Source organism: Acartia tonsa, chromosome 9, assembly GCF_053477335.1.
Source record: "Acartia tonsa isolate MP-2025a chromosome 9, ASM5347733v1, whole genome shotgun sequence".
NCBI lineage: Eukaryota > Metazoa > Arthropoda > Copepoda > Calanoida > Acartiidae > Acartia > Acartia tonsa.
In genome coordinates, this window is record NC_137268.1 from 22,547,403 (window position 1) to 22,566,356 (window position 18,954).

Genomic DNA, 18,954 nt, shown 5'->3' on the forward strand with positions numbered 1-18,954 from the left:
TGCGCCAGGGGGTTCTTGGTCTTTGGGCTGAGACTCAAATGGTGAGTTTTTTTCCATTATATCCCCTCCCCCATCACAATCCACCTCCCCCTGGGGTAAGTCCTGACTAGTTTCAGGGTTTTCTTCTATAAAATCGTCACCATCGTTATCTAGGTAGGTAAAATCGTCATTTTCCATACCTTTATTATCGTTTATTTCGGTTTGCCCGGTATTATCTATGGTCAAGGTTATTTCCTCAGACGGGACGATTTCCTCAATTGGAAAGACGTTAAAGGAAAGTGTTTCCCCCAATAATTCTATTTTAGAATCTATTTTTCGTATTTTATCTCTACTAACAACTTGGTTAGTTTTTATTGGATTTGATCCAAAGGGACTGAGTTCAAAAAGGGCCTCTGAGAATTTTTTTGTTACAATAAAAGGACCCCCATAGAAAGATTGCAATTTTTTACTGACCCCTATCTTGACTAGGTTAAAAAATGCAAAGCATACGTCGTTAACGAAAAGGGGAGATGAAGCCTTCCTAGATTTATTTTGAAACTCTAAATAGATTTTAGATTTTTTGGAAACCTGTGCAATAATTTCTTCCAAATTTTTTAGGTAGTTTAAGTAAGACCTGCAGTCAATGTCCTGCCTTTTCTGCAAGATTGGAGAAAAGAAATCGAGATTGAGAGTTGGTTGTCTGCCGAACATAAGGTAATATGGCGTATACCCCGTTCTTCTAGACGTACTGGAGTTAATTACAAAAGTGGTCAAAGCTAATTTTCTTGCCCAGTCTTTACTTTCGAATCGGTCATCGGATCTTAGACCTGCATAAATGCTTTGATTATGCCTTTCACATGGGTTACTATTAGGGTTTCTTGGGGGAATAAGTTTAGTTTCGATACCTAGTTCATCCATAACTTTTTTGAAAACTTCCCCAGTAAAATTTGTTCCCCTGTCACTCCTCAATGACCGAAATAAGCCGTAGGTGGGTACCACCTGTTCAAGGATGACCTTCACCGTGCTTTCCACGGTGGCATCCTTGATGGGGTGAGCGATAATGTACCTAGAGAATAGGTCAACTAGGATAAATATGTAACGGACATGTTGTCCTTGGAAATAGTTAGGGGTTAAAGGACCGATAAGGTCTACTGATACCTGGCCAAAAATCTCGTGACTAATGGCTGAATGGGTGATAGGTTGTTTGTGTTTAGGTACCTGCCCTATTTTTCTTAGGCAGGTAATACAATTTTTGATGCGTGATTCGACAAACTTATTAATTCCTATAAGGAAGAATCTTTCATTTATCTTGCGTATTGTTTCGTTAACCCCCTTGTGACCTATACTATTATTATGTGCCAATTCAAAAACTTTATTATATAATCCAATGGGTACGACGGGTCTTTCAATGAATGTTCCATTGCTAAGAGGTTGTCTAAATATTAGAAGTCCTTCCATAACGTATAAATGTTCTATTAATTTAAAAAGGACCTCTTTCCGGCCGGTTAGTTCAGCTTTTTCAAAACTCGACAACTTCTTTTTTTCGAATATCCACCTACGAATTTCAGATAATACTTGATCTTTTTGTGTTTCAGATTGCCAAACATTGTGCACACCGACTTCCGAAGCCGCATGTAACTCAAAAATCTGGTCTTGGTATGGGCAATCCTGTTCATAAGGATCCAAGGTAAATGAGCTAGTACATTTTTCACAATCGGTTTCCTTATGTTCTTTGCATAAAAATTGCCCTCTAGATAGATTGTCGGCATTGCAATGGTCCCTACCCTTCCGATGAATTACTGTAAAGTCAAAACTTTGGATAAAGAAAATCCATCTCAGAGTTACACCATTTATTGTTCCTTTTTGCCATTTTTTGTAATGAACTAAGGAAATCGAATCTGTACGCACAATAAAGTTTCTAAATCTTAAATAATGAAGAAAGGTTTTAAGAACAAATACTAGACATGCTAATTCGCCTTTATAACTTGGATAATTTTTCTCTGCCCCGTTACATTTTTTGGAACATATTCCAATAATTCTTTCTTCCCCCCCCTGGTTTTGGCTGAGAATTCCAGCGAAATAACTCGTAGAAAAATCTACGTCTACTATAAAGGGGTTAGGATTATCCCACTGGGGATAGCCTTTACTTATAGAATTTGAGAACATATTTATGAAATTTTCCCAATCTTTTGATAGGGAATTGGTCCATTCGATAACTTTATCGTTTCTGTGTTCGTCTAGGGTACAAGAATTTTTCGCATAGGATGGGAAATAGGCCCTATAATAATTGGAGAAGCCCAGGAAACGCTGGAGTTCCTTGCCTGTCCTGGGCCTGCTCCAATTTTTAATTTGTTCTAAATATGCGGGGTTCATTTTAAGTCCTTGGGAACTGACTATATGACCTAAATATGTACATTCGGATGTGAAAAATTTACATTTGGCTAGATTTAACTTAAGTTTTGCTATTTTTAGGACTCCGAAGAGTTTTCTGAGATGCTTCAGATGTTCCTCAACATTCTTTGAGAATATAATAAGATCATCAAGGTAAGAAATTATAAATTCGTATAAGCCAGGGATAAGGGTTAGGACTCTGTCCATCAAATGGCAGAAAACACTTGGCGCGTTACACAGTCCGAACGGCAGTTTCTTGAAAAGATACTGCCTGTTAAGGGCTGTGAACGCTGTCAAGTGTTTACTTTCCTCCGAAATGGCTAGCGCATGGAATGCGCTAGTCAAGTCGAGGGTGGTGAATACATTGCCAGTGCCTAATTTTTCTAAATTACTAGAAATCAGGGGAAGGGGCCAATTAATTTTTCGTGTTACACTATTAAGCGCACGAAAATCGATAACGAACCTAAGCTTGCCTTCCCCCCCAGCCGTTGGTTTTTTCTTTACCGCAAAGATTGGGGAGGACCACTCGCTGTAGCCCTCCTCAATGACGCCCCCCCTTAGCCAATTTTCAATTTGTTCTTTTAATTTGGCTTCGTATAATGGGTTTAATTGAATGTTTCTAGCCTTAATAGGTTTAGCCCCGGGGATCAAGTCTATTTTATACTGTAAGAGATCGCAGTTACCGATATCGGCATCGTCAACCGAAAATATATCGAAATGATCAAGGCATAATTTTACTACCTTTTCCTTCATCCCTGGGTTATTTTTGATAAAATCACTATTTTCTAAGTCTAATTTTTCTTTAATGAATTTAATTCTTTTAAGAAGTGTAGTTCCTGACAATTCATTTATTTGATTAATACTTTTATTGCAGGAATTTGGGGAATCTGATTCGAATTCAAAGCAATATCCAACTTTAACGTTATCCAATAAGGTAATATTTTTTTCTGCAAAATTGACAAAATTTACCCAACATTCTCCCTTCTCATTTACATTATAAATACCCTCCATAAGCATCAAACCGTTATGGCTTGTCATTTTAGAATTATTTGGGGATATATACAGCTTCCTATTTTTTTGATGGATAGGTATTGTTATCACTGTTGTATTCCCCCCCGGCAAGAATGTTGTTTTCTTTGCTAATTTTACGCATGTTTTATTTTGTTTTAATGTCCCAGTCCCCCCCTGGTTACTCCAATTTATTCCTGGGATAAGGGAGTTCTGTTCCGTATGAACATTATTTGTAGGAATCAAGGGTATGTTTTTACTTTCTTCAACTATGTTAATTGTTGAATTTTCTATTGGGGTTTGCTCGCCAGTAGGGAGCTCAAAGGACAACTTATCTAGTAACAAATTAATTCGATTAACTTTGAGAAATTCATATCCTAGATTTATAATTTTAGACGTTGTTTCAGGGATGTAAAACGTTTCTTCGAATATTTTATCTGACCCATCAAAGCTGAATTTTAAACTTACGTGTCCTATGATATTTACGGGTTTTAAATCTACAGACAGAGCGCTAAGGTTGGCAGGGGTGAATGTGATTTTATTATCATCTAAGATTTCTTTAGAAATAAGGGACCTAAAGTTGTTTCCTGTATCCACTAAAGCGTGTTGCAGGAATTCCCCCCCCACGGGATTAAGAACTTTTAGTTTTGCACAGATAGGCATTATAAAATAAATTATATTTTTAGTCGAAGCCTAAGATGCATATTTTCCAAGATCCCCACCTCAGTGGTTAGACGATGGTAATCCTCACACAGAAATTTCCTGTGTTCCAGGTATAGTTGTCTGTCGAATTTTTTCAAATAATGAAATGTTTTAACAATATGGTTAATTGTTAAAATAATTTTATATAACTTTCTGGGTTTCATTAAGTTTTTTTTTTTATTAAGCGCTTTTCAGCTCCAGAAATTTCTTAATAAGCATGAGAATGTTGATAGTTCTAAAGAAACTATTAAACTTTAATACGGGTCCTTATTTATATACTTGGATATATGGTAAAAACCTATCGGGATAAAATTAAACTAAAAAGTTTTCGAAAGATTGAAAGGCTACAAAGTAGCTTAAAAATAAGTGTTCAGCTTGCAACTAACAAGACATTAAAAACAGACTGACTTATTTTTTGATTTATATCTGTATTTATACAAACTATGGTTTTACTAGTTAGTATTTGATTCACAATATCAAATAATATAAAGTTAGTGCTGAATTACAGCTCAAAAAATATTAGATATGACTAATATAATAAAGAGGGTCAATGATGACTGATTTATTATTCTGATATTGTTAGTATTTATACTTAATTTTTCCACCTATGGGGTAGAACAAGCTTATATATTTACTAAAGTATAATTAATGCTGAATATCAGCTTCAAAAATAAGATGTGGTTTGTAGTAACTGCTTTGATAGTAACTGGCCTTGATTAATAATATGCATTCACTTTTATATAGACCTTTTATTCCGCTGATAATCCTAGCGGAAGCTAATGGAACTAAGTTTATTTTATTCTGCTAGTAATCCTAGCGGAAAATAATTTAATCAAAATGTTTTAAGATTTTATTAATCACGTTTTAAAGTGTTCACGAAGCTGGAATTAAATTGATATATGTCACTGATTAATGTTTTTTAAGATTACTTTTTTGAGAATTAAGTCTTAAATACTTCCCATTTAAAAATAAATCAAACTTTAAAAAAACGAATTTATTCCCTTGAAAACATCGTTGTATTTTGTGTTTTATTATACATATCTAAAAACCTATCAAAATCGACAAATAACAATCTTTTAGTTGAAGTTTACTTGCAAATTTATAGTAAAATAAAAGCTTTTGTTACATACCGTATTAAACTAACCAAAAAATGTTGAAATTGTTATCTACGGATAGATTTAAAATTTTCTTCCGATGGTCACAGAAATAAAGCCATATATGGTAATGAATATCACTGATAATGGTACCTGGATTTTCATTTTTTCCTTTATTTAAAAATTTATATGAATATCTAATTCTACATATCTACATGGCTTTAGATATGTGACGTTAAAAAACATTTAAAATCAGTTAATTGCTTTGTATATGTATGATAAAATGTAATATAACCATTGAACAGGATACATACAGGCAATTGATAATATTATAATTGAAACTATAAAATTAAGCTATTCTCGGGACCATCAATAATGTATCATCTTAATTAACGCCTATCTCAAAAAATGCTTATCTCAGAAAATGCTTTTCTAAAAACATTTTAAAAAGCAAAGCATTGTTTTATATTTAGCAATCAATATATTAATAAGAATATATTTTGATATCATTAATATGACTTAATTATATTCATTTTGTATAAAGACACATTCATTTATTAAAAATTGTTAAGATAAAGTCCAAGCTTTTTAGCTCTAACTAGTGGCTACGCCCCTAGAGGCCTCTAATGGTACTTTAAATGTTTTTTTTATATTTAAAATATGTCTATGTTGCGTTTGACATTTATGTTTCATTGAATGCTCATTGTTAAATCAAGAAACATAATTTTTTTGTTTTCTTGTGATTTCTCTTAGGAAGGTGGTGGTACCCTCCCCCAAAATAGTTACAAATCTTTCCGGGACCTATGAGAATCTACCATGTTAAGAAGAACCTGATTGCAGCAAGATCCTTTGGCACAAACATCCTGTTACTAATAAAGTAACAGGATGTTTGTCTGTGTGTTTGTACTCTCTTTTGGAATCATACTGCAGAGCTAAAAATACGAATAGGCCCCCACATAATTGGGGGATTTGAAAGTTTTATTATCAATTGAGAAAGTTTTTACAGATATTAAGGTTTTATTTTATTTTGGGGTAAAATTCTTGCTTAGATTATATTTAATTAATTAACTAAAATTTATAGAAGATATTTAAAAGAAACAAACTTTAAAATGTGAATTAGTTAACGGTTTTGCTGTAAGTGTTTTCTAAGATAGGCGTTTTTTGAGTACAGACAGGTTGAATTAAACACACACACACATAAACACAGACAGAGTACGGACACCACAGAACTTGATTGGATTAAAGTTTATTCTTCAAAACATGGAATAGGACAAAGAGCACACAAATTCTATTCTTTTAATAAATTTATATATAAATCTGTTGTATATGGATGTACAATAATTAAAACAAGGCTTTATTTTAATACTAAACAAAATTTCGTAAAGATGGTTCCTGAGATATTAAATCAAGTCAGTTTATAAAATAACATGTCTTTTCAGTTATGGGAATACAATTATTTACTTATTATAGTTATTGAAATTGTCCTATATTGGTCCAAACTTATAACTTAAAATACACTGAAGGGACTGCAACTTTTACAATATTCAAAAATGTTTGGTTTCTATATTTCAACTTAACAAAACTTGTTGGTACCATTTGTACAATGACAGGTAAGAGAGGGGACGAAGAAAGAAAGAGGGAAATACAAACGGCTATAAGTTGGGTTTATAAACAAAATCTGTATGATTATAAATCAATAAATTAATAAACTTGTTTAACCAAGTTGTCGAGATTTTACATAATATCACCAGGGACGTCCTAGGGGGTGGAGGATAAAGGGGTAGGCATCCCCAAAATTTTTAATTTTTACCCCACTTAAAATAAAAAAAAGCTTAGACGTCACTAACTCTATGACATAAAGATTTCTCCCCCCAAAATGAACTTTGTGATGCTGTAGGTATCTCAGAAATTGTAATTTTTAATTCTCCCCCCCCCCCCCCCAATAAAAATGCATGGACGTCCTTGAAAAGTATGATCTATGTTATCAAGATTTTCAATGATAAACAACCTTTTTGTTTCAAAGACCCAACTCTGTGTGAATGAAACAGTGATATTACTGGATAAAAATTAATTAAAATCAACTTATATATTATCCAGATTTTATTTAATTGACGACCTTTTTGTTTTAAATCCCCAACTCTGTTGAATGAAACAGACAACTACTTAAAATAATGGGCCCTGAATGTTTATTTTATATGGATTTTTCATTTAAATAATGTTTAGTTGAAACTTATGTATATTGATTGTAGGAATATGAATTTAAGGCTTTAAAAAAAATTAAATAAAAAACAAAATTTGGATATCTAGGGTTTAAATATAGGCAGGTATTTAGAAAAATTTGACTCTTTTCCGATAATTGGGAGAAAAAAAAGATTGCTTTTGTTTATGGAAAACCTTTAGTAAGACTGCTAATTTTTTTGCTATATATGTATAGCAAATGATATTTGTTTATTCTTTTTGCCCAATTTTATTCTTAAATCATGTATTTTCTGAAGATTTCAACAATTTTTCATATGTTAGTGTACCTGCATAGATATATCAATATTTGGTAACTGATTTTACGAAATTAACGCAGGTTTTATATTTAATTGTAAACCAAGTTTGAACATTTATTTCAAAAGAGGTGTAGTACAACAAAATTTTTGTAGTATAAATTTCGTTGTTTTTATGTGTAAGCAAAGAAAAGGGTGATTTTTCCTTAGTCTTATAAGTGCACAGATTGTTGTGGTATTTTTGTGAGAAGTGGATCTCGGCATTCTTAATTAATTTATTTCTACCTTCATGGAATTTTTAAGGCATTATTCAATGAAAATTACTTAAAACATAAGAAAAAGTAAATAAAAATGCAATTTGAAAAATTAGCTTCGCAATCTCTTTAAGTGATTAAAGTTTTTTAATTTTTAACTGCTGCTTAATTGCAGCTCAAAAAATCAGAGAGTAAATGATAACAACAAAGAACTGAAGAACAACTGAGTTAGATTTGGAAATTTGTTTGTATTTATACAGATTTTCCAGTAGACCCCCCCCCCTTCTTAATCTTATTATTTACTTATACGGACCGCGGTAGCATTCTAGGCGACATCTTTCGGATACATAATAAATTAAATATAGTTCTATTATTGTCACTGTACAAAATGCAATAATATTTATCCATATGAATAAGTTATTATACATAATTGCTGAGATATTTCAGCTACAAAAATCAGAGGCTAAGAGTGTGCAACTCTCAGATAAAATTGATACTGAGGATTCAACTCAAAAATCATTGTTTATATACAGATAATTCGCTTAAGTTCCCCTAGCGGTTAAAAATTGAACTAGAATGTTTTAGATTCTAATATATATACATTCAAAATACACGATATTTACATTTTAGATAGATCATGCGATATTAAAAATAAATACTACTAAATAGAAAATAGGTATTCACTTGTTAGCTTCTTGATAAAGACTATTAGATTTTAAAAAATGGAAATATTAAGTGCATGTGAAATGCTCCTCAGGTTACTTCCCTATTTCCCCCAATTTCCTGTATCAGCTACATTTGGATAGGGAAAGGAGGGGGAGGAGTTTATTTTGTGTTGCTTAGTCAGACTTAATAATAATAATTTGTTTTATTTTTTTCGCGCCAAAGCGTTGCTTGGCAAGGGATATTTGATATTAAGGAATTTGCAAGCTTAGCTTGGCATGGGATATTTTGTTTATCTTTCATATCAAAATATGAAATTCATTCAGCAAATTTTTATTTTCTGGGATAGGGACAATTAATATCGCATAAATCCACTTTTACATCTAGTGGACGTGATTTTTAACAATCGCTTGTACATATTTATCTATTTCAGATTCCTCGCTGGCTTCCTGATCCATTTGGTTGATAGTTTCACGCGCATACTGCTCAGGTATTTTATTACTATTACTTGGAGCTTTTCTAGGCGTGAATTTACTCCGTGTTTTACCAAAGCGGGACTCAGGATGTGGGGGCTCCCCAGCTTTCTTTTTGTTGCAATTTTGCACTACATGGCCAGGGATATTACAATGCCAGCATTTAATATTTTTACTCCTCCCATTAAAGGCTCCTATAACGCCCTCGATTTGATCCCAAGCAATAGGATCATCCTCATGATCTACCCAAGAGGGAACCTCGTCAGGTTCTTCGGTTAAGTTTTCCTTATACATTGCCATGTTAGTGGGGATATTATCTTCGATAATGCTGATTATGGGTTGTTTTTTCGTTTCCGCAGAATTTTTAGGTAGGAACATTTCCATGGCTTGAGAATAGCAAGCCGAAAGGTTTTCCTTACTAATATGGCCAGACCCATCCCAATTAACGTATCTTTGTCCGAGGTTAATAAGTTTATTTAAGTAAGCGTTGTAATCGTCCAAAAATTGCATACTCTCAACATAATTGGCCATGTCCATGGCAAGGTTGGTATACAGCAGATTTTTGCTAACGTTAAGATAGAATTCTTTCCACTTCTTTTTAGGTATGAGGCCAGGATTCATGAGTTTGAACACCCTAAGTTTGTTTTCAAAATAGGTGTCAAGGGGTTGATTAGTCTCCTGTTTTAGGTTGTAGAAGTACTGCGAGGCTACTTCTGGATCCGAGAAAGGAGTGACCAGCCTCCTAATCATCAGGTAATAACTTAAAGCAGATAAGGCCTGATTTCTTTCAGGCGTAATTAGGTCTCCTAATCGTTCCCCTCTAGAGTCATAAATTCGCTGGTATAAAATATCCTTGAAAAGGATTGGGTCACAGATTCTGTATGTCTTTGCAACCCTCCACATATTAGAAAAGAAATTATCAAAGTCGGCCCTGCCGTCCCACATAGGGGCATCCCTTGCAAAATCGGAATCCCATTTTTGTCCCTTAATAAAGCATTCTTTAATAAAGTCATCGTCGGCGGCGCTAGTTGTTGCCGCCGCGGATGTGCCTGTGTTTGGCGTGTTTCTTGTAGAGGGTCTTGTTGCTACATTGGGTGCAGACCTTGTAGGTCTACGGAGGGGTTCTAACGACTTAATCCTATCAGGGATAAAGGGAATCCTTTCTAATAAGGTTTTTTCATATTCAGTTAGAGAAGTTTCTCTTACATTCATCCAATTGTCATTATCCGCCGGACCTATAAAGCCTACAATTGAATAGGCCATACAACCTGGGGCTGTCATCCTATCCTTGGCGACCCATTCGACCACGTTTATCTTTTGCTGAACCGATATCCGGTCATAAAAAGTAGCATTAATTGAATCATCACCTATGGTGTTAAAATGAGTCATGTTAAGACTTTCGTTTAACGTTTTTTCCGCAAACAATGGGCCAAGATTTCCGTCCGCTGGGAGTTTTGATACTCTACGTTTTAGATCTAAGATGTCGGTGTCGGCTAATAATCTGCGATGTGATTCTGTGTCCTTAAACCCTGCCCATTTTGTTTCTATTTCGAGCTTCATAATCTCGGATTCTTGTTTTATTATATCTCTATAATGTGACGAGTATTCGTTTAACTTAACATTTAACGCTTCCGATATGAGTTCTTTGATTTTTTCAGGGGAAAGCGGGTCAGCCTGCTGCTGCTGCGAGGTACCAGGGACGGCCGGAGCCGGCGGAGCCGGCGGATTTTTGGTTTTATCATTATCCCCTTTCTTGGCATTATCGGTCATGGTGCTGGAGTGTAGTGTTCGTTAACACTGCTTTGTCTACCATGAAACTTTTTTAAAGAACTTGGGAATATCCCTTTCTTCCTGTTTTAAGGAGAAAATATGGAAATGTGTGAAATTAAATACTAGTGTGAAAATAAAAGGCGGGTTCCTTTTTATCTTTATTTGGCAGTTTACCACGAAATAATTATTAGAAATATTCTGTAACAAATTGTTACTATAAACTGTTTCCGTGAATAAACTTAGTTATCAGGAAAATATTAATTTCACTTTGCAATCGAAGCTACTTTACAATTTAATTTTGTCTGTACGCTAATTATCTATACCTTCCCCCCTCAAAAATTGAGTGGTAGACAAGACTGCGCCAAAATGACGTATGAGGGGATGTACAGACAGACTGGAATACGAGTATAGAGTAGCTTCGATACAATTAAATATCAATAATGTAACAAGGTATTTCTAAAAAAATACAACATTTATTAAGCAATTAAAACTGGTTAGAATAGGCAGATTAATGGGATTATTATTATAGGATATATTTAATATGATATCAATTAAAGGCTTGAACGTCCTGTTTCTTAGTTAGGTAAGAAACGACGTACTTGAACACGTGGGAAATATAGATACCGCCAGCCTAGACATATAGGCTTGTATCTAACCGAATGCAGACGGGAGGAAGCGTATTCACTCTTTGGCCTGCAACAATCAACTAGCTCTCAACACAGCAGGATGGAGTATAGTGGCGGTTACAAGTGGAGGTCTGACTCAGCCAGAGAAGTATAGGAATGTGGACAGGGATGGGGATACATAAACTTGGATGGTGAATACCACAGATATTTTTTTTTCATTCTATATAAAAATAAAAATACATTACCTATCTAATGAAGATTTATCAAAAGATGGAACTTTTCTAGTTTTCTTCAAGAAATTTCTTCCACGGGGCAGATCAAAAAGTTCATCCTCGGCTGGTTTTCCTAATAATATATGTATATTTTTTTTAATTTAATTGATTGGTGTCTGAAATGACCAATGATAGGCCATTATACATTGTAACTGACCAATGGTAAAATGTATACTGGACAATCATTGGTCATTTGCATGGTATGACGTCATTTTTAAAAAGCACTATTAGTTGCTTTGAAGCCTTGAGGTAAAAGGTTAGAACACTATTATAAATATAAAAAAAACATTTTCTAAAATAGACAGATAAGTTAAGTATATATGTTCTTTTGGAATGATGGTTTTAAAAATGTCATTAAAATGCAACCTAATTGGAATAACACAATAGTCCATAAAATGCTATCCTTCACAATTAAGACCTTTAAGCAAAGGGAATACAATTTAAAAAGGTTATCTATCATTTATTCCTCACTTTCCTAAGAAGGTTTAATTAACAATTCTAACTTTCAGACAATGGTCATGCAATCAAAAGCTTACCTATCATAATCTATTAACTTTACTCTGAAGGTTCCCTGATACCAGAAGTATTGACTTGAAGTATTAAAGTTAAAGATTGTGCGATTAACTTACCTTGAAAAAATCTATACTGATTCATGATTAAGACTTGTAGACAAAGGTCATGCAATCAAAAAGCCTACCTTCAATAATTAATCACTCTCCTCTATAGATTAATTGATATGTGAGTACCTATACTGATTCATAATTCAGACTAACAGACAAAGGTCATGCAATTAAAAACTCTTACCTATCATAATTTCTTCACTTTCTTCCGAAGGTTCGCTGATACCAGAAGCACTAGCCGCCATAATGCGAAATTTGTATTTGCTTCCTGAACAGAATTAACAAGGATGACAACATCCATAAATAGCAAAGGACAAAATGGATGAAAATGTGGGTAAAGGGATTAAAGTAGCAGATTTTCAGTTATCAAAAATAAAAAAAAATCTATGTATAGAAAAAAACTTTATTAAATTATTGTTTTTTAAGTATAACTGACAGTTCGGCGGACCAAGTAAATCAATACTGGATGCTCATTGTTATATGGAATTTTCACACAAGACTAGCCATCTATTATGAATAACAGCTGAGAAAATAACATATCTCCCAAAAAAGTTAAGGACTGACAAACAGACAAAGTGTATAATAGAATAGCTTCTCTATTATAACTTTTTTACAAAAGCAGAAAATTTCACGAGATCTTGGCGGACATACAATTATATAGACATCCTGTTACTTCAGCTTACATAAATAATATGACTATCTATTTTAAAACCTATTTCTTACCAGGAATTAAGTCTGATATAACAGTAACATTGTCCAAACAGGTTTTCATTCTAAATAAAAAAAAAATTTGAATTTTTCCAGAGCTTAAGAAAGAGTCGAATTTGAGAATAAAGAATTAATGGTCCTAATACTGACTCAGCAATAACAAAACAATAAGAATTAAAAAGTAGCGAAGCAAAAAAATTGATTCAAATTATAGAGTTTCTAGGATCTTAAAATCAAAAAAAAAGTAGAAAAAATGATCAGCATTGTTAATAAATCACTTAAATGTAATTTGAGGTAGATTTGTATATAATTCTAAGCATTAAGAGTAACTTTATTATTTCTGCTAGAGAAATTAAAAATGGCCTTTATTAAAATTAATACATTGCTTTATACCCAGAGAATTATTCTAGTTCTTTCCCTCAAATTGCCTATCAAGCACTGAACCCACCCCCCTTATTTTCAATTTCTTTTAAAATAAGGGGAGGGTGGTTATTTGTGCTCAAGAGGCACTTTGTGTTAAAGCACCAAAATTACTTTTTATTAAAAACAACAATGTCTTAACATAAAATTGTACCTGAGCCAAAGTTTCCACTGGTCCCTGAAGTACTCAACAATATAGTGATCCACCTCTCCCGACTCTGGTGCCTGCCAGGCCAGGGTTAATTCTCCAGTTGGGGCCATATCCAGGATCTCAGGGTTGCTGGGGCTTGCAGGAGGCACCTGTACACAATTCAGGTAAGTAAAAGCTGTATAACACGATGCACTAAATAACCATTAATAAATCACATTTCTACTAAATTCAGAGCAAAGCAAGTGTTACTTTCTTTTTTGGTCACATGAGATAAAAGAAGTCTAGAAGCCTTTTAAAAACATTTTGTACGTGAGTTTTTGTGTGTTGATTAAAGGAAAGCATTTAGGGTTACTCACTTCTAATTAAAGACATTCAATAAATCTTGATTCAGTTTAAATATGTGTTACATATAAATCTATGAAAAGTTATTTATCGATTTGTATTATAGACCGCCTTCCGCGGATATTAAAATGAAAAATTCTAGTGGTTATCTAACGACTTCGAAGCCATACTGGAATAGTTATTTCTCGCATCGTATTATAAACGGCTTTCCGCGGATATAGAATGTACAATTATGAGATTAAAACTAGTTTTTTTAGCCCCGAGGTGACGAAGTCACCGGCTAAAAAAACTAGTTTTAATCTTATGATTGTACATTTCTATATTCGTAGAAAGCTGGATATAATACGATGCTAGACATAGTTTTTTCGTATGGATGAGAACCGGTTCCTATCCACCGGTTTCGAATGAATACGAGAAAAATATTTACCTCAACAACAATACTAAGTTCCAAATCAGCACTGCCATATCCATTGTCTGCAACTATACGGTAAAGACCAGAGTCAGATTCCTGCAACAAAAATACCATCAAGTACAAGGATGTATTTGATGGGTGGGGGGGGGGGGGTTACAGGGGTGTTTGTCAAGATTTGAGACCACCCATCCCCCAAAAAACCTTTCCACCACAAAAAAAAATCGCACTTCATACCTTTTTTCCAACCTAGTTTGTACAAATCAGTTGAATTTTGGACATTTTTGTTTGTTTTTACATTTTATGGGGAGGGGGGGGAAGGTAAACAGCTTACTAACTTGCTTTAAATTTCATTTTAAATTGAATATTGATTTTCCTCACCTGGGCACTGTCAATTTTGAGCAGAACATTGCTATCCCTGAGAACAGCCAGACAGTGGTCATCACCATCCGGCAAAGGTTGGCTGTTCTTGAACAAAACTAGTTCTGGCTCCGGCTGACACATCAGTGGAAATTTGAGCCTTCAAATCATTTAGAAATGTAAGGATTTTTGGTAAAAAAAATAGTGTCGCCCTATCCTTTAAGGCTTCGCCAAATAAGTATGTGGGCTATACCACCACATTGCTTTTGTTTTTAAAAAATTACATAAACTTTAAAAAATGATGGAATTGTCACTTCAGCCGTTTACAAGATCTCACTAAACAAATTGTCGCCAGAATATAAAACTTAAAGATAAACTTTAATTGGTTTAGTTTTTATTTACTTTTAAGGAAAATAAAATTTTGTAAAGCAAAACAGAGTGAAATAGAAAAAATTAATTATTTTCCCTGTCCTTAAGAAAAACTTTACCTAATCATATCATCATTTCTAAAAGAGAACTGTAGTGGAATGTTTGAAGTCTTGAACTTGGGAGGAGATATAACTGAAAATAAAAACATTATAACAATTAATTATAGTATATCATCATTTGTAACATTGTATCTAATCATCCTAAGAAACAATCTTCCAAAAATCAAGCAAATAATAACATTATTTTATATAATAAAACATATAATGACTTTCTTGTAATGATTGTAGAGTCATATGTGTTCTAAACTGTACATGATTGTTACAGGAAACACCATGCCAAGTTTGAAATTGAAAGGACAGTTCTAATATGCCTAAATTATCCATAAGAGCTCTTTGTTACGGACAATAAGCCCAATACTAAAGATAAAAAGGTAAGCTTTAAAGAAATAGTCTGTTTGGGATTGGGAGGGTGATGGTATCCACCCTCTAAATAGTTTTAAACCTTTGCAAAGCTACATTGTAAAGGAGAACCATAAGGGTCCATCAGTTATGAATAACCTTTGTTACAGACACACACATATCCTGTTACTTTTACATAATGGTTATCCTACCTAATAATCTTGTGGAAGCAATAGCTTTGCCAACACTGTTGACAGCGATACACTCAATAATACCATCATCTTCAATTTGTAAATTATGTACAGTTAGTAGACTACCATCTGGTTCATCCTCTATATCTATACCCTACCAATAGATAAGATACAGTGTATTTGTAAATTATATACACTCAGGAGACTACCATCTGGTTCATCCTCCATATCTATACCTTACAAATATAGAATATATGGAGGGAAGGATAGGACAAGGTCAATTATTACAGGAAACAGAGCACGCCAAGGATCGAGCCTTGAAGAATACCAATTAAGATGTTCTCCAGGCTGCTGAACTCTCCGCTGATAATATAGAAGATATAGTGATGTGGGGGCCAGTTTTTTTTTTTAATTATTCCTAATTACTGCGAAAGGGCCCTAACCCAGCATGGCTACCAAACTTAACCTGAGCTGACCTAAAGTAAACAAACAAGCAAAAATATAACCCCAACCCACATAATTTTCATTTTATTTAAAAAACAGGCATGGGGAGTTTCTTCGCTTAAAAAGGCTTCTTGAGTGAAACCATTAATGTAGCAACTAACTTTAGCTATTGCAGATGGAGGGATAAACTGGACAGAGAGAACCTATTTCATACCCACCCAGTAAATTATAGGGGGGTGCGGGTTCAGTTCCTGGTTTATGAAAATTACTAATTATCTATCTTACCTGTGTTATAAAAATAGGCTCATCATCCTTCTGCCATAAAATATTTGGTGTTGGGGTTCCAAGGGCCTTGGCTCGAAACTGGACTGTTTCATGGGTAAATTTAGACACCTAAACAATGTGAAATAATCTCAATATTATTATTCAAAAACAAATTTTGTAAGTCAAATCCCCGCCGCGCCCCTTCACCAAGCTATTTTATGTTTTTAAAAATGGGCAGGGGCAGGGTAGATTTTTGTGTGTTTTTTTAGATTAGGTAAGGTTATATTGGATAAAGGGTAGCCCAGCAGGGTTAGAGGTTACATAATTGTTAAAAAAAAATCCACCCTATCCCCTTATTTTAAAAATTCTGTAAAAGCTTGGGACTTTGAGGAAAAACACCAAAATAATCAGCTACATAAGTAATACATACAAATTCACAACTTTTAAAGTTTTTTTGACTTATCAATATCCATCTTTGCAAAAATAAATATACCTCTGGAGGGGGACAGAGAATAAAGTATGGGGCTATGTGAACTCCAGGAGTGTCAATAACAAAAGCATCAGAGGGAATTCCAGGTATAGAGGAGCCAACCTCATTGAAGGCTCGAACCCGAAATCTAAATAAAATAATAATTCATAATTAATAGACTATAAATAACAATAGATTAAAACTAGAATGGTTAGAAGTCAATATTTTAATAATCAAAAGTAATAAGAAGGAAAAAATAGTAAAGTATTTTGTATTAACCCTGGAAACAACCAGTGCAGTGGACCACAAAACCCTCCCCCTTGTCCATATCTATAAGTCGAGTGTCTAGTCACTCCTTTAAGACTTTGCCCAACAATTACCTACCTTAACCTAATCTAAAATACACTTCTTTTTTGATTACCTGTACATAATACCACACAGAATGTTATCCAGCATTGATCTACAGGTAGGTCCTTTAAAATAAAGATAATTTTTTATTTATTTAAATCTACCTGTTTATCTGTCATGTATACATATATCTAGATCATATACGATTTATCTACCTACATATCTATAGATTAGATAATGAACTATTTCAATTTTTTTCCCATAAAATGTTTGTGTTTACATATCTGTCAGTCTGTCTGTCTATCTATCTATATATCTATCACTTTCAGTTTGGGTGAAAGTAACCCAACTTCCTGTTGGTAGATCATACATTCTAATATCTGTCTATCCATCTATCAATTTATCTACTATCTACTTCAGTATCCATCTATCTACCTCTAGTTTGAATGGCAGTAACCCAATTCATAGTGAGTAGATCATACATCTCTAATATCTATCTATCCATCTATCAATTTATCTACTATCTACTCACGTATCTATCTATCTACCTTCAGTTTGAGTGACAGTAACCCAATTCCCAGTGGGTAGGTCATACATCTCAACTGTGTAACCTAGAATCTTTCTACCGCCATCGTTTGTTGGGGCCTTCCAATCTATAATTATTAAGGTTAAAAGTTTTGGTAATAATTGATCTTTTTTTTGTCTATAATAATAAAACAATTTCAAACTATATGAGCATTACAAACAGACTGAAAGAGGGACAGGCCAATGATTATGATAACTAGAAAAGTATTTTTGCAGCTAAAAAGTATTCTTACCTAAGTAAATAGAATCTGTAACACAGCTACCCGATGGCTTGTCACTAAAAATAGATTTTACATTAGGTGTATTATTTGCCAAGTGGACCACTTTTCTGCACTATCTCTAACTATTTTTTTGTCTTTGATCCTGTGTAATGACTTTTTTTTTAAATCACTCTACTAGGTATCTAAGTATGGTAGGCCATAGTTACCTGTCCATTCATCTACATATAGTATTTTACCTCTGGATGTTTGTAAGGGTAACAATAGCCTTTACAGATTTTCCTGGAAAATTAAAAAGCTCAAACTTACCAGAATTATATATCTATAGTGTATCTATGATAGCTTATCTATGGGCAACAACATTCTCATCCTGTCCTATACCATCTACAGAATAAGGTAGCTGTCCAGTCATCTAGAGTAGCTTACCTCTGCAGGTTGGTAAGGGTGACAATGGCCTTTCCAGGTTTTCCTGGCACATCACACAGCTCTGGGAGTTCTTGTGGGGCTTCTACTCATTAAAATAGTTGATAATTAATAGTTTGTTTACAACTAGAGTCCATTAGGGGCACTTGAGGAGGGGAGGGTCGAATTTAATAACCCAATTTCTAATTAAGATTTTAAAAGAAAAAGTAAAAAAAAAATTTTGTGGGGGTTCGAAATTTTTAATTTTAGTTCCAAAAAATTTTTATTTTTGGGGGAAGGGGGAATTTTTTTCTAGGGGCGATTTCTCTTGGGAGGGTGATGGTACCCTCCCTCAAAATAGTTATAAACCTTCCCGGGATCTATGAGAAGCTACCCTGTTTAGGAGAGCCCGATCGGTTCAGAGGAAAAGTGGGAAAGAAAACCCCTAAGAAAGAGATGGATAATCCCTCAT

At 33.8% G+C, this 18,954-nt stretch overlaps 1 protein-coding gene and 1 long non-coding RNA gene across 4 annotated transcripts in view; one reads left to right on the forward strand and one right to left on the reverse strand.

The window, feature by feature from the left end:
* The window catches only part of LOC145328518 (uncharacterized), a 61,942-nt gene that overhangs the window by 38,052 nt on the left and 4,936 nt on the right, over positions 1 to 18,954 (reverse strand). For all 3 annotated transcript variants that reach the window (XM_080172229.1, XM_080172230.1, XM_080172228.1), the window contains exons 5-18: positions 18,507 to 18,588; positions 18,096 to 18,139; positions 17,826 to 17,930; positions 17,351 to 17,402; positions 16,954 to 17,077; positions 16,482 to 16,589; positions 15,774 to 15,906; positions 15,223 to 15,295; positions 14,756 to 14,894; positions 14,393 to 14,473; positions 13,627 to 13,772; positions 13,068 to 13,117; positions 12,529 to 12,612; positions 11,698 to 11,797 (exon numbers count right to left, since the gene is read on the reverse strand). In XM_080172229.1, the coding sequence (XP_080028355.1) occupies positions 11,698 to 11,797; positions 12,529 to 12,612; positions 13,068 to 13,117; positions 13,627 to 13,772; positions 14,393 to 14,473; positions 14,756 to 14,894; positions 15,223 to 15,295; positions 15,774 to 15,906; positions 16,482 to 16,589; positions 16,954 to 17,077; positions 17,351 to 17,402; positions 17,826 to 17,930; positions 18,096 to 18,139; positions 18,507 to 18,588 (1,321 nt within the window). The remainder of the gene's footprint in view (positions 1 to 11,697; positions 11,798 to 12,528; positions 12,613 to 13,067; positions 13,118 to 13,626; positions 13,773 to 14,392; positions 14,474 to 14,755; positions 14,895 to 15,222; positions 15,296 to 15,773; positions 15,907 to 16,481; positions 16,590 to 16,953; positions 17,078 to 17,350; positions 17,403 to 17,825; positions 17,931 to 18,095; positions 18,140 to 18,506; positions 18,589 to 18,954) is intronic.
* Positions 1,988 to 4,275, forward strand: LOC145328517 (uncharacterized). The gene is made up of 3 exons (XR_013882479.1): positions 1,988 to 2,523; positions 3,245 to 3,304; positions 4,065 to 4,275. It is a non-coding gene; the product is annotated as an uncharacterized LOC145328517 (long non-coding RNA).